General features: G+C 36.3%; 2 protein-coding genes across 2 annotated transcripts in view; one reads left to right on the forward strand and one right to left on the reverse strand.

The window, feature by feature from the left end:
* Positions 1–309: 309 nt before the first annotated feature.
* On the reverse strand, positions 310–4,948 carry LOC127944841 (E3 ubiquitin-protein ligase rnf146). The gene is made up of 2 exons (XM_052541150.1): positions 4,733–4,948; positions 310–3,125 (listed from the first exon to the last, which is right to left on the reverse strand). Exon 2 carries the CDS (start codon positions 3,122–3,124, stop codon positions 2,030–2,032), a length of 1,095 nt encoding a protein of 364 aa, XP_052397110.1. The 5' UTR covers position 3,125; positions 4,733–4,948; the 3' UTR covers positions 310–2,029.
* A 6,644-nt stretch (positions 4,949–11,592) lies between these two features.
* The window catches only part of LOC127944774 (cadherin-11-like), a 77,795-nt gene continuing 75,712 nt past the window's right edge, over positions 11,593–13,675 (forward strand). The window contains exon 1 of the mRNA XM_052541018.1: positions 11,593–11,668. The gene's annotated coding sequence lies outside the window, so the exon portion shown is untranslated. The remainder of the gene's footprint in view (positions 11,669–13,675) is intronic.

A 13,675-nucleotide genomic window follows, 5' to 3' on the forward strand; every position in this document is an offset into this window, starting at 1 on the left:
AAAAAATAATCAAAGTCTGTGAGAACCTTTCAGAAAGAACTACTCCCATAAGAACTATAGATATTTTAATAGCATCTTGGGTTCAAACTGTATAAGAAAAAAAAAACTTATTCAGAATGTGAGTTTCACATCTGCAAATCAGTTATTTTAACTGTATGCTGTAATGAAACACAATTTTGAAGTCCTGACAGTTTTGCAGCCGATTTCTAAAACTGAGCGTTAGTGGCCAATTATAGTTTTAGCATGTTAAGACCATATATAATACTAGGTGGAACAATAATAATAATAAAAAAATAATAATAAATATACTTTAAAGTAAACCTTCTTTAATTGAGAAATATACATCAGGACAGTTTGATCTCAGACAGGTAACAGACGACACTTTATTTCTCAGGTAAACCTGGTAACAAAACAACACATTTAAAACAAAAATACAGCAAAAAGAAGTTATTTTAATTTTAATTTGTTGACAACAAAGAACCTGAAATGAGAATTAGCAGGACTGAAAATAACCTTAAAATTTCAACTTCAAATTGGACAGCTATGCTTGAAAACCCCTCGCTCACTCGGTGTGCTGCAGTCTTAGGACTACTTTACAACTACAAACTGCAATATCTGATAAAACTCGCCTTTCCCAGAGTTCACAGCGCCATAGTCCAGGGCTCCATCCTTATTCACAGAAACACGTGCAAAGCCACGAAACTGATAAAGCACACCAAGATGAGACCAGAAATAATTGACAAGTTGCTTAAAATAAACACAAATGCGCACACACGCCATTAAAGTGTTTTAAACCTCACCCCATGAAACACTAGAAGTAGTAAATTTAAGATGCCTGAAGGTTTTCTAATGACTAGAGCGTGTTAAAGAGGAATTCCTTGGCAAAACGACAATAAATTATTTTCTTGTTAGGTTTTGCATTTGAAATTATGCTGGTTTTGCATCTAATGCTCATCATTTCACCAAAAACAACCTGAAGCGTTCTTACCACTTGTTGAAGATCTAGAAGGCTCTGTACTAGGTGGTGCATTACAAAATGTTTTACATTTCCATGAAAATACTGTTTGCAAAATATAGTCAGGCATTTTGATCTACAGCATAATCGTGATAATCAAAACAATAAAACTAAAGACACAATGTATATGGATTTTCTACCAAGAGATGTCATTTTTTTTATTTTAGCAATGGCACTGCAGACGCCTCAGGGTAAAAGCTGATATGGCATATTCTTATGAAAAGTAACTTCATTAGTGATGACTCCATAACCACCGCATAATGGTGTTGAGCCATGCTAAATGTAATGAAATCTCAGGACAGGAAAACAGGACGTTCAAGAACATGTTTGGGTCAAATTTCACCTCAAAATCAAAGAAGAAAAAATACTATATTAAAAGTCTGTATTGTAAATCAAGATTTCTTTGCATTGTGCACAATTAAGCAAACTTCCCCACTAAATTCTCATTAATGCAATATAATAAATACTATTTTTACACAAATCTCAGTATCACAGTAATAAGAAATGAGTGAAAATCAGCATTGAGATTAATAGCTAATAAAACAAATGCATTCGAGTAATGAGAATTTAGGATGAAATGTGCAAACCTGTTATGGAAACATAAAAATACCAATGGTCATAAAGTTCAAAATAGGCTTGTGCAAATTTATATTTTATACTCTTATTTTATTTTTAAATGTTAAATTTTTTTTTGCTGAATTTTTATTTTCTATTACAAGAATGCAAATGAAAGTGTAATGGCTGGACCAATTTACAGTATCCTAGGCATCATAAACGAATCTTTATTGTAGTTTTGCCTTTAATATCCATTAAAGAATACAGCCCTGGTACAGACTGAAAGAGACAAGCACTATTCTTACACTAAAACCATCCGTCCCTAGCCTTTAACCTTATCCAAGACCATATTTCAGTGATTTGAATGGTTTACTTGTTTCATTTTTTGCATTCCAGAGATTGGTTAGAAATACCCAGCGGTTGTGGGAGTTGGGTAGGAGTTCTGTAGATGTGCTGCGGTCAGACCTTTGTAACAGTGCACTGACCGTCGGGGCACCCCGAGCGATCGCTGCTATGCGCAGGGCCACCACCAGGGGGCGGTCTGTTCAACTGATGCAGTCTGTGCCTACCCTGGGAGCCTTCTGTGTGCTCATCTTCACCTTCGTCCCCTGCCTGTTCATCTTCATCCTCGCTCGTGCCAGACTCGGATTCGTACCTCGATTGGTCCGGAGCGGCCGAGTCGTCTGCGTCTTCCTCTTCTGGTTCTTGCTCAGCGGCGTTCATATTGAGATGGGAGAGAGCCTGTACAAGCTGAATATCGCTGGAGGAAGCAGGGCTGGTCAGGTGACCGCCCAAGACAGTTGGCGGCCTTACGGGAGCAGAAGCAAAGATGCCTTGAGGACGTCCTCCGCTGACTCCAGTGTCCGCTCCATCTGCTGAACTCTCTCGCTCAGCTGTGGCGCCGTCAATGCTTGCGTTTAAATCAGCAACGGCAGGAGCTGTTCCCGCTGCAGGACTGGGGTTGGGATCTGGATCGAGTCTTAATCCGGCCACACCTTTCTTAGGGATGTCCACCACATCCCTCTTCATCCTACGCCTGCGGCCGTGTTCGTTCCTCCTGTACTGCACCATGTTCTCCAAGTCGGCCACATACAGGAAGCCAGCGATCAGCATCTCGGCGCTCTTCTTGCCCTTGTTGAAGGCATCCTCTAGCTCTCGGCTAGTCCGCTCGTCGTACTGCCACCATCCGTTGCGCCCCTCATAGTACCACGCGTGGCCACCAGTTCCTGTGCCGCGTCCGCCTGTCGCCGAAGCCTTCAGCTCTTCGGGCGAGAGCAAAGTGGGACGCTCCAGGAAGTCCTCGGGCACCTCCCCTCTACAGAGGGCGCAGCGTTTGCTGTGCCAGGAAGCTCCTTTCACGCATAAAAAGCAGAAAATATGGCCACATGGCAGGCGTACAGGGTGGACGCAGGATTGCAGGCAGATTGCACACTCCGGAATGGGCAGCGAAGGAGACGAAGAGGATGGACTTCCCTCCGTCACAGACTCCCCACTCACCTTCTTGCCAGTGGTCAGGGAGTCCATAGAAAGATTAACCTCGCCGCAGTTAGCCATCCTGTGAAGAGAAGAAAATACAATTATTTTAAAGGAAAAACAAGTTTGGAGAAATGTGCTGCCTACACAAGCTAACGTCAGCGGTGCATACGCAGATGTAACAACTGGGGCACTGTTTACCAAACTACATTGCTCAAATCGACAGAAGTCATGAGTAAACAGTGCATGCTTCAGTTCTTTGTTCACTGTTGCTCTGTATGATTAATGCTCTTGCTTTCCCAGTCTCTCATCTGACAAATATTACTCCAACAAGAAAGAGAGCTATTCATGTATTATCGGTCAACATAAAACCAAAGCCTTGTTCAACACATAAAATAAAAATTGCTGTTAATATCTGAAAGCAGATTCAAAGTGAGACCAGCAGCACAACGAATGAGAGGAAGAACTAGGTTGATCTCTTCATTTACACTTAAAATCTTTGTACCATCACATACCTATAAATCTGACTCCTACATAAATATCTGACTTGATAGGACAGCCTGTGCATACTCATAATACAAGCGGCCCAAATCAGACGCAGAAATGATCTAAATATATCATGACCCAAATCCTTTACATCCAAAATATTTACGGGACATTTTATGATGCAGGTACAGAATACAATAGAATATCACATTACTTTTATGTTATATTAGTTAAGGTTAAACACACTGAGACAAGATAATAAAGAACAATAATAACATATACAATTTCTTTGCGAACATTTATAGGAATACCAGCCATAAAGAATCGGTTATTTTTGCTAACAAATGTTAAACTAAATTGTCTGACTGGTTGGAAACATCTAAATTTCAAGATTGGTATTAAAGATTAATATTTAACCATCAATAAAAATTTTAATGTATTCACAAAAAGAAATCATACCGACTGAAAAAAAAAAGATAAATTAAATAATAAATAAATAAAACATTTTTGTTTTTGATAAATTATGCATTTACAAATATTTAAATAAATAGTAGCCATAAATAATGCTACATTTAACAAACATTACACTAAAGTTTTGTAAAGGTTTAAACCAACAACATAATTAAATAATTAAAACATTAAATAATAAAAATAATTAAAATGTAACATCAACGAAAGCAAAAAAAGGTCAGAAAGAAAGAAAATCAATTAAAAGTAAAATAAAACAATATATTACTAATAACGTTACATGTACATATTGAGACTAAATAAACTGGGTGACATTGAGCAGTTAAACTGATAAATGTGTTTTCATGTTGAATTACAGGCCCAAATTCCTCAACAACTCAAGCAAGAATTACACAAATCTACCTTTTACACTTGTAAGTATCATATTAATAAATTATCTAATTACACACAATTAATGAAAGGGTTTTTTGAGGCTTTGTATGTGTTGATGTTGAGATCAGATCATGACCGTTCAGACTGAGGCCTGTAGACAGGACAACACCCCTCACCAAAACACAGCAAAAACAGCCTTATTTCACATTAAAACACAGTCACTAAACCCTTCCAAATGATCGAATTATAAACTACGAACAAGTGAAACGACATATTAACATCATCATTTGGATTTCTTGAATAAATATTAATATGTTTGTTGATTTTGCTGCGTATTGCCCGAATGTCTTTCAGTTCACTCACCTGACAAAATAGCGGAAATTTCGCCTCTTTCTCTCAGCGACGATCAGATTTGGCTCATCTGCTAGTCACCGGATGATTGCTCATTGTTCGTTTATTGACTAAAATCGATCGGTAACGTTAGAATTCGCTCGACACAGATGAACACAACAATGTTTTCACGGCTCCTCAGAGATAATAAGACCGCTGAATGTGTTCATGCACATCCGCTCTGCGCAAAATTTGCGCAGAACCTTAAAACATTCCGACTCAGACATAATGAGACACTCCGGTCGTGTTTAGGGTTCATCTTACATCTTGTGACCTAACATGTAAGTTTTGTAAATATCGAGTATTTTCACATCATTATAGTGTTCGGGGGATAAGAAAAACAGTCGGCCTACTTTTTTTTTAATGAACTAAAAAAAAACAACAACAAAAAAAACAACTCTGGCCAACCATGGTTCATCAGCTCAAACTCAAACAAGAGTCAGAAATCGCCCTATTTATGCATTTCTATATTATTCTTAACAATTGTCTTACAACACACTCTTGGTAGATTAATTATTATTATTTTCTAATCTTTGTACAGGTTGTGTAGATCATTAATTAAGGCATATATATATATATATATATATATATATATATATATATATATATATATATATATATATATATATATATATATATATGACTCACATTATTTAAGAATAAGTTCACTTCCAGAATGACAATTCTGTCATGATTTACTTACCCCAAATTGTTCCGAACCAAAGAACATGTTGGGGTTTAAGTTTCTTTGAATGTTAAAAAATATTTAGGATCCGAAAAGGTGATGGGCACCATTGACTTCCATAGTAGAAAAAATAATTTTTCATCAAACGTTTTTCAGAATATCATCTTTTGTGTTCAACAGAAGAAAGACACTCATAAATGTTTGGAACAAGTGGAAGGTGAGTAAATGACAATTTTCATTCTGGAAGTGAGCTTATCCTTTTAGCTCTATTAATGCTTTTATAAAAACAGATTATTAATTTTAATTGATATAAATAACGCATTTAGTTGTAAAAGGATAAGCTGTTCCTTTTGTAATAGCAACTGGTTTGACATATAATATAACATGATGCTAGACAGGGCTTCTCAACTCTGGCCCTCGTGGTCCAATTCCTGCAGTTTAGCTCCAACTTTGATCCAACTCACTAATTGTAACTTTCTAGTAATCCTGAAGACCTTGATTTGCTTGTTCGGATGTGTTTGATTAGGTTTGGAGCTAAACTCTGCAGGAAAGTGGACTTCGAGGGCCAGAGTTGAGAGCCTGTATGGACCATATGCGTACATTTTGGTTATGCTTTATTTTCAAGACAGTGTCACTAGAGGGCACAATTGTGTTAGAAATAAAGGACAGAAACAACTGCTTGTCCCTTGGGGATCAGCAGTAAATCTGTCTACATAACCAACTAATTCAAGTAGAAAAGGAATCTATTTTTATGTGTTGAATGTAGGTTAAGACCACATCAGATGGTAGTTTTCTATTACACTGCAATTGAAAACTTGACACCTGGCACCAGGGATCGTATAATTATGTTGGCATCTTTGCTGTTATGCCCATTGAACTGCATTAATCTCAATTATAAGAGGTAGTCCAGTAATAAACAGACATACATATGCTAAAATATGATATTCACGCTTCACACAAGGATATTTCTTAAGTAACAGCATGTTCAACTGACACAATGCTGTCGATCTGTAGCTTTCCTGTATTAGACGAAATTCTGTTGTTGCTGGATGTTCTTTATCATATCTGCGCTCAAGAGAATGCTGTTTTACAGCAGATGAAATAACTCTTCTCAGTTTCTTGGGGGGAAATGGTCTTGGTGTCGTGATGCAGAGATAATCATTTCATGTGTGCAATCGTGTGTAATGCACGGCATTGAATGAGAAAAATTCTTAAATTAGAACGGAAAAGAACGCTTTATTCCCTGTGGCTTTGTTACGCTGTGTTGTAGAGTTGGAGTCTTCAGTGTGTGTGTGTGTGTGTTTACGTGCGTGGGTGCCATATGCATGAAATCAATGAGTGCTCATTTTCCACAGCTGCTTGGTATGACGGTACACCAACCCTCTCAGTGTGAATGACAGAGATCTTTCACACGAGACCACACTTCTTCCTCAGGGGGGTTTCTTTCCCATGGTCCATCGGTCTCCATTACACCCCTCGGCTCGCCAAGCTTTCCTTTAATTTTCACTTTTTCATTTATTGGCACTTCTGAAGTGTTTCAGCTTGGGCTCCCCAGGCCCTCGAGGGTGATGGTAGTTTATGAACCATCATCTAAAGCACAGGAACTTGCTGGAACGTTTCCCTGGGGATCTCGTTCCTTTCCCTTCTAACATGGTTTCCTCACTACCTACGCCTTCACGAGGAAGAACCACACTGCTCGCGCGTCCTCCTTTTCACGCTTTCCTTTGAGCCGTGGCTTATTGTCAGCAGTTTTTCAGTGCTCCTGTCACTGGCAGCCACCTGGAAAACAATAAGATACCATCAACGGCAGAGGAGAGGAGGCAGCTAAACTGGGATGTTGCAGTGAACGCACACACAGACTCGCAGGTATGAAAGTAGTATGCCATGCATTCATCTTCTCCAGTTATTGGGGCTGCGTGTGAGGCAAATATTCACCCAGTCATTGTTATTCTATGTATACGGTAAAATTAGAAATAAACAGATTGGAGCTGGATCCCTGCTGAAATGACACTCGCAGAGAAATGAGCTGACAGCAGTGTATTGTGGGTCATGTGGTAACCCATTTACAAACCCAGGTCACAGTTTACATGGCACACATTCATCATTATGTATATATATAGGGTAGTACAAGTAGATTATTAGGCGACATACTGAAACCTTTTCAGCATAAAGTTCTTTGATATACTGTGCTGAAACTCCCATCCTCTGACAGGCTCTATAATTTAAGGCAATTAAAAGCCAATTACACTTCATTTTTGGCTAAACAGAAAAATAGCAACATTAAGAATATGCAAGCAAAATATTAAACATTTATGGCACTATAAAAACACCAAATAGAACAAACATTCTCGTGTTTAAATTACTTGTGAGAATCGTTCAATGAACATTATAGGTGGTTTACTTGTGGAACAATAATGATAATTAGGATGCGATGTTATGTTAAGGTGATACTGTATATAAAACAGCCTGTGTAAATCTGAGAATTCATGTTTTATAGAATTTAAACTTCAAGGCTATGAAACTTTAACAAAACAGAGCAGCATTAAGCTCAAGATTATGCTGGTGAAACATTAAACATTTATGGCTGCATTACATACACATATTTTTTTTTCTCCTTCTTGTGCTTAAATTACTGTTAAATGATTCAGTGAACTTTACAGTCAGGTAATTTGTGGTACACTAATTATAATAAGAATGTGTGTTTACAAATCTAAGCATTTCATAGATTTGAAATATATATATACTAAAATAAAAAAACAAATAAATAAATGTAAGTGGTGCTTTACAAACCCTCATCGCATTTTTGAGTGGTTGCCAGGGCATTGTTATGTGGTTACTAAGGTGTTTGGTGTCCACCCTTGTATATTATTCAAGTGTGGAATTGTTTTTATCATCCATCAGGTTAATGTTGTATGGGTGAAAGCAGCAATTATGTTATATGTATCCAGATGTTAATATTTTGCTTTATATGCTTATTTTATTTTATATGCTTTATATTAAACAAATTAATCCTAAAGCCTTAAGACCAATGAAATATTGTAGTTTGTTTCATTTTTCTACTGTTTAGTGAATTATTTTCATGTCATGTGTTACCGTGATGGTGGTTTGTTCTGTCTTTCTCATTCTTACCTCAGTTGCTGGAGGGTCAGAATCATTTTAAGCTGTTATCAGGACATTTTACTGTAACCAACAGAATAATAGCTAAAATATTTTATATAGCCTATATCACCATTGTATAATGTTATTATAATATTTCAGGAAATATCCAATCCTGGTTTTGTCAAAAAAAAAAAAAAAAAATTAACAGTCGAGGTTCATCCCTCCAGGAAGCCGATCTCCAAGTCGCGTACATTCAAATGCTAGAATAAGTTATTAGAAGTATTCCATGGTCTTTCTGAATACTGGATTCTGATTGGCTGGCAGGTACCATATTTTTCGGACTATAAGTCGCACCTGAGTATTAGTCGCATCAGTCCAAAAATACGTCATGATGAGGAAAAAAACACATATAAGTCTCACTGGACTATAAGTCGCATTTATTTAGAACCAAGAACCAAGAGAAAACATTACCGTCTCCAGCCGCGAGAGGGCGCTCTGTGCTGCTCAGTGTAGACTACAGGAGCAATGAGCAGCAAAGAGCGCCCTCTCACGGCTGTAGACGGTGATGTTTTCTCGGTTCATTTCTCTTGGTTCATGTCAAATTATTTTTGATAAATAAGTCGCACCGGACTATAAGTCGCAGGACCAGCCAAACTATGAAAAAAGTGCGACTTATAGTCTGGAAAATACGGTATGTATTAAAACTGTTTAATGCACAGGTAGTTCCAAGGCTGTTTAATCTCCGTTCAATATTAAAGCACTACTTTAACTGACACACACAAATGCACACTCGCACAGAGAGAGAGATCGGAGATCCTGCTGCGCACACAGAAACGTTCAGGAGTAGGCTAGCATAAACTTGTCAATGCTGCCCCACGACTTTTATTTATAAAATGGCTTAGATACTGGATCACTACATTATATTCCTCAGCAAGGAGGAGGTAAAATCTCTGTTTAAGTAGGCTAACTAAACTCACAAATTGTTTGTAGAGAGAGACACGCACAGTAATTCACACACACATACAACTTTGGAAAGACAAGGTTTTTTCGTTTTTTTTTTTGCCATGTTCAAAGGCCAATTGAAAATATTGGTACAATAAATAATGTGCACAAAATCAGTATTTTGTTGAGGCAGTATTTGTGGCAGTTGATAAATCATGTTGCGAGATTTGTCGAAAAGGTGTGCGTTTTTGCGCCAATGCATTATTAAATGATCAGTGTGTCATGCAGTATTCCCATATAAACTTTAACAGACAATTAAAAAAATATTGGTATAGTAAATTTGCCAATTCACCAAATCAATACATCCTTTATTAAACCGCTTTGTTGAGTTGAAACAGTTATATCACTTCTAACAGCACTTAATGGGAACCACATCATTCACATAGAGGGCAGAGCGCCACATTATTTAAAGAGGAAGTTCATGCGTTAATGAGTAGCCTAGCAAAGGATTAAGTAGCTGCATTGATTACTTTTATGCCACTGACCTGGCTTTTATATGTAGTTTGGAGTAACAAAGAGTTGTATAGTGTAGACTGAAATAATAATGCAATAACTGACTCTTTAAATCAATGTTTCAAGCAACAACAACAAAACAAATGAACAAAAAACTGATAAATACAAAAAGTAACCACTGATCATATCTAAACATGTATCCAGATCCAAATGTAATAAAATGAATTTGTGTGATTTATGTGCAAAGTCTTAGTTACTGGGGATTTTTACATAGGGCTATACAGGCATCTTGTGGCAACACAATGGTATTACAAATGCATTCAGTAATTTACAAATAATGCATTCAGATTTGTGGAACTCACAATGAGCTGAATCTCCACAAATTACTGTTGTTACTATGACAGCCAATTTGAATGTGACAAGAAACTTGTGTCTGAAAATAATAATTATATATATAATCTGGGGGAGAGCCAATAGGGATTCAAATTGGCTAGAAACGGCTCTGGCTCAACCCCACACATACTGTAACGTTACATGCGCAACCGATGCAACGATTATGGCGGAATCTGCTGTATTAATATCTGCTGTACCAATGTTACTCACCTATCGAGAAGCAACAAAGTAACATTGGCTTCCGATCGCAGGCCTTCCCGCTCCTTGAGTTCTTACCAGCACTGGAAAGTGGAATCTTTCTGTTGTAGTTTGGCTCAGCTAATGTGCATCCGGTGCACTGAGCGCTCTCTCCTCCAAGTCATGAGTAGACACGTCCCTTACTGCTGATTGGCTACACGTTCGTTTTGGTATTTGGCCTCACTCAGTTTTCTAGTTAAGCGTTTTTAGAAAAATGCATACCCCACCTTTAATAAAGGATTGATTATCCCTTATATAGAATATGTCAGAAGCTTGAATAGCTAATTGGCGCCATCTAAGGGTTATTCTCTGACTAGTAAATGGCCTTGAAAGTATTAGGCTAATTGTATGAAAATTAAACATCCCTGGCATGAAAACAAGCAAACAAACAAATCAATCGCAAAGATACACACGGAGAGATGGATAAAAAAAAAAAAAAAAAAAAAAAAAAAAAAAATATATATATATATATATATATATATATATATATATATATATATATATATATATATATATATATATATATATATATATATATATATAGACAATTTTAGTTGGAATAAGTTATTTTATACACAGTAATTTATTTGGCAAGTAGCCGTGAAATAAACGGAATGATTTATGGTCAGGCGGCTAATATAGCAAACTTATTTATTTAGCGATTATGAACGATTGAATGTAGGCCTATAGCCACGTAGCCTACGCTTAATGCATTTTAAATACGGTCAACAATACCCCTCACATAATGTTTCCGACATCCCTGCTATTATTTTATTTTATATTTAAGTACCGGGTTCCTGAAATGCCTTTATCCTCTCATGAATTTAAGAGAGAGAGGGAGCGAGAGAGAGCGAGAGAAAGCTTAATTTTATTTGAAGTGTGCGCGCGCAGCTCTCGACGCTGAATAGTGGTGATGAGAGAGAGAGAGCGAGAGCGCGCGCTGGGGACAGTACGCTCTCCTCAATGTGTCTGTTTCCCAGACCTCCACCAACACACGACACAAGACTCTCCACCTGTCATTTAAAATCAGCCTCCCGTAGGTAAGATATTGTGTTTTCTTATTTTTATTATTATTTTTTATTTTTTTTGTAAGAGGCAGGTTGCATGTAGAACACCCGTCTATTTATCATCAGCATAATCAAACTTATTAAAGCAAAAACATACGCTTAATGTATGGATAACTACAGGCACTTGTGGTGCGTCCATAAACATGTGTTGTGGGGAAAAGGCAGATGTTCCCTGATGTGTGCAGGTTGGACGCGTTTCGTTTGGATGCATTTGGGACATAAGATACATCTTTTGCTTTCGCTTCGGCTGAATCTGTGACAGATGGAGCCGCGCCGCGCGCACTGGTGACCGGTTACCGGAGCGCACGGACTCGCAGCGCACTGTAGCCTGCTCAGCTCATTTACTAATTAGTCGCTCCATTCGTATTCAGTGTCTTCGGGTCACTTTTTACAGATTGAGTCCTGTTAGAATGACCTTAGGTTTACCTTTAGGTCTTGATCAAAGACACATGGTTGATTCATGGAGCGGTTCAGGAACAATAGTTAATCAAGCCTTATGGGGTTTGAATGCACAACCTCTCTCTGATTGTCTCCGTTATTGTAGAGAACATCTGTGTGTGCGTGCATGTTACTCTGTAGGACACAGCGGGGCAAGTTGTCACACCTTTGATTCTCTCATATAAAGTCTAGATAGATAGATATTGAACTTAAAAAAGAACAAGAGCTTATTTAAAAGTTAATGTCTGAAAATATCCCCATAGACACCGTAAAACTTACTTGTTAGGGCTTTTAGAAAGATTCATAAATTGACCACGTCATGTATAAAATCCAAAATGTAGATTAGGATGCGGTAATTATAAACTGTTTCAAGGAAGAACAGCTGAAAAATATGGGAGGTCATCAGAAGTGTAGTGCTCTGTTCCAAAACCTAGCGAGCTGCATACGTGGGCCACATCATAAGAAGGTTCCAGACATGAAGTCTGTTCCAAAAAAATTCCTTCTTTGAGCAGTTTTTAAGCCAGCATTGCATGTCTCCTTTGGCAATCCCTTAAATGCATTGGGGGTTAAAAACACAGATGGAAGTACTAGTGAATATTGTTTTACATTTATACATGTATAGATGGATATATATACATATATATATATATATATATGTAAATGTTAGCATTGTAAATATAGTTGAATTTAATTTACTCTCAACTGAAGCTGAATTTCATTTATTAATTTCAGTACTGAGAGGTTTTGATAAAAATGTTTTGATCTAATTTATATCTCACCTATTTAGAGTGTTCCAAAACAGACACTAATGAGGTTCCATTTTATTTAGGATGCAGCAGACAGCAAGGTAACTTACTAGGTTGTAAAAAAAGAGCCTTCTTGTAAATCCTAAAATGTGACAGTACCCTAGTAAAGTTAGGGATGCATGATTAAAAATAAATAAATAAATATAATGTTTTTTTGTTTTTTAAAAAAAGAAAAAACTGTAAATTGTGATTGCAATTTAAAATGTGATAAAAATTAAATAAAATTAAAAAAAAAATCAAAAAAGGTTTGCTTTGCTTGTTTGTTGGGCTGCACAATTTGGCCAAAAGTGTATCATTATAAATCATTATGTCTGTAAAGTAGTAGTAATAATAATAATAAATAATAACCATTATTATTATTAAATAATTAAGAGTAATTATTATTATTATTATTATTATTATTATTATTATTATTATATACAATTATAAAACTTAAAATACAAATAATATAAAATATAAAAATGTTAATCATAATTATTATGAAATAATTCATCATAATAATAAATAATAATACTTATTATATAAAATGCAAAAAATATAGAATTACAAAATAAAAATAAAAACAAAATATAAATTTTCTAATATTTTACTAAAAAAATTGTATTTATGAAAAATATAATAATAATAATAATTTTATTTTACATTACAACTATAAAAGTATGATTTTAATATTTATCTCTTCCTTAATTTCTCAATAAAGTATTTACCAAAGGGTTACTATATTCATTTACCATGT

This window comes from Carassius gibelio, chromosome A23 (genome assembly GCF_023724105.1).
Source record: "Carassius gibelio isolate Cgi1373 ecotype wild population from Czech Republic chromosome A23, carGib1.2-hapl.c, whole genome shotgun sequence".
Lineage (NCBI taxonomy): Eukaryota > Metazoa > Chordata > Actinopteri > Cypriniformes > Cyprinidae > Carassius > Carassius gibelio.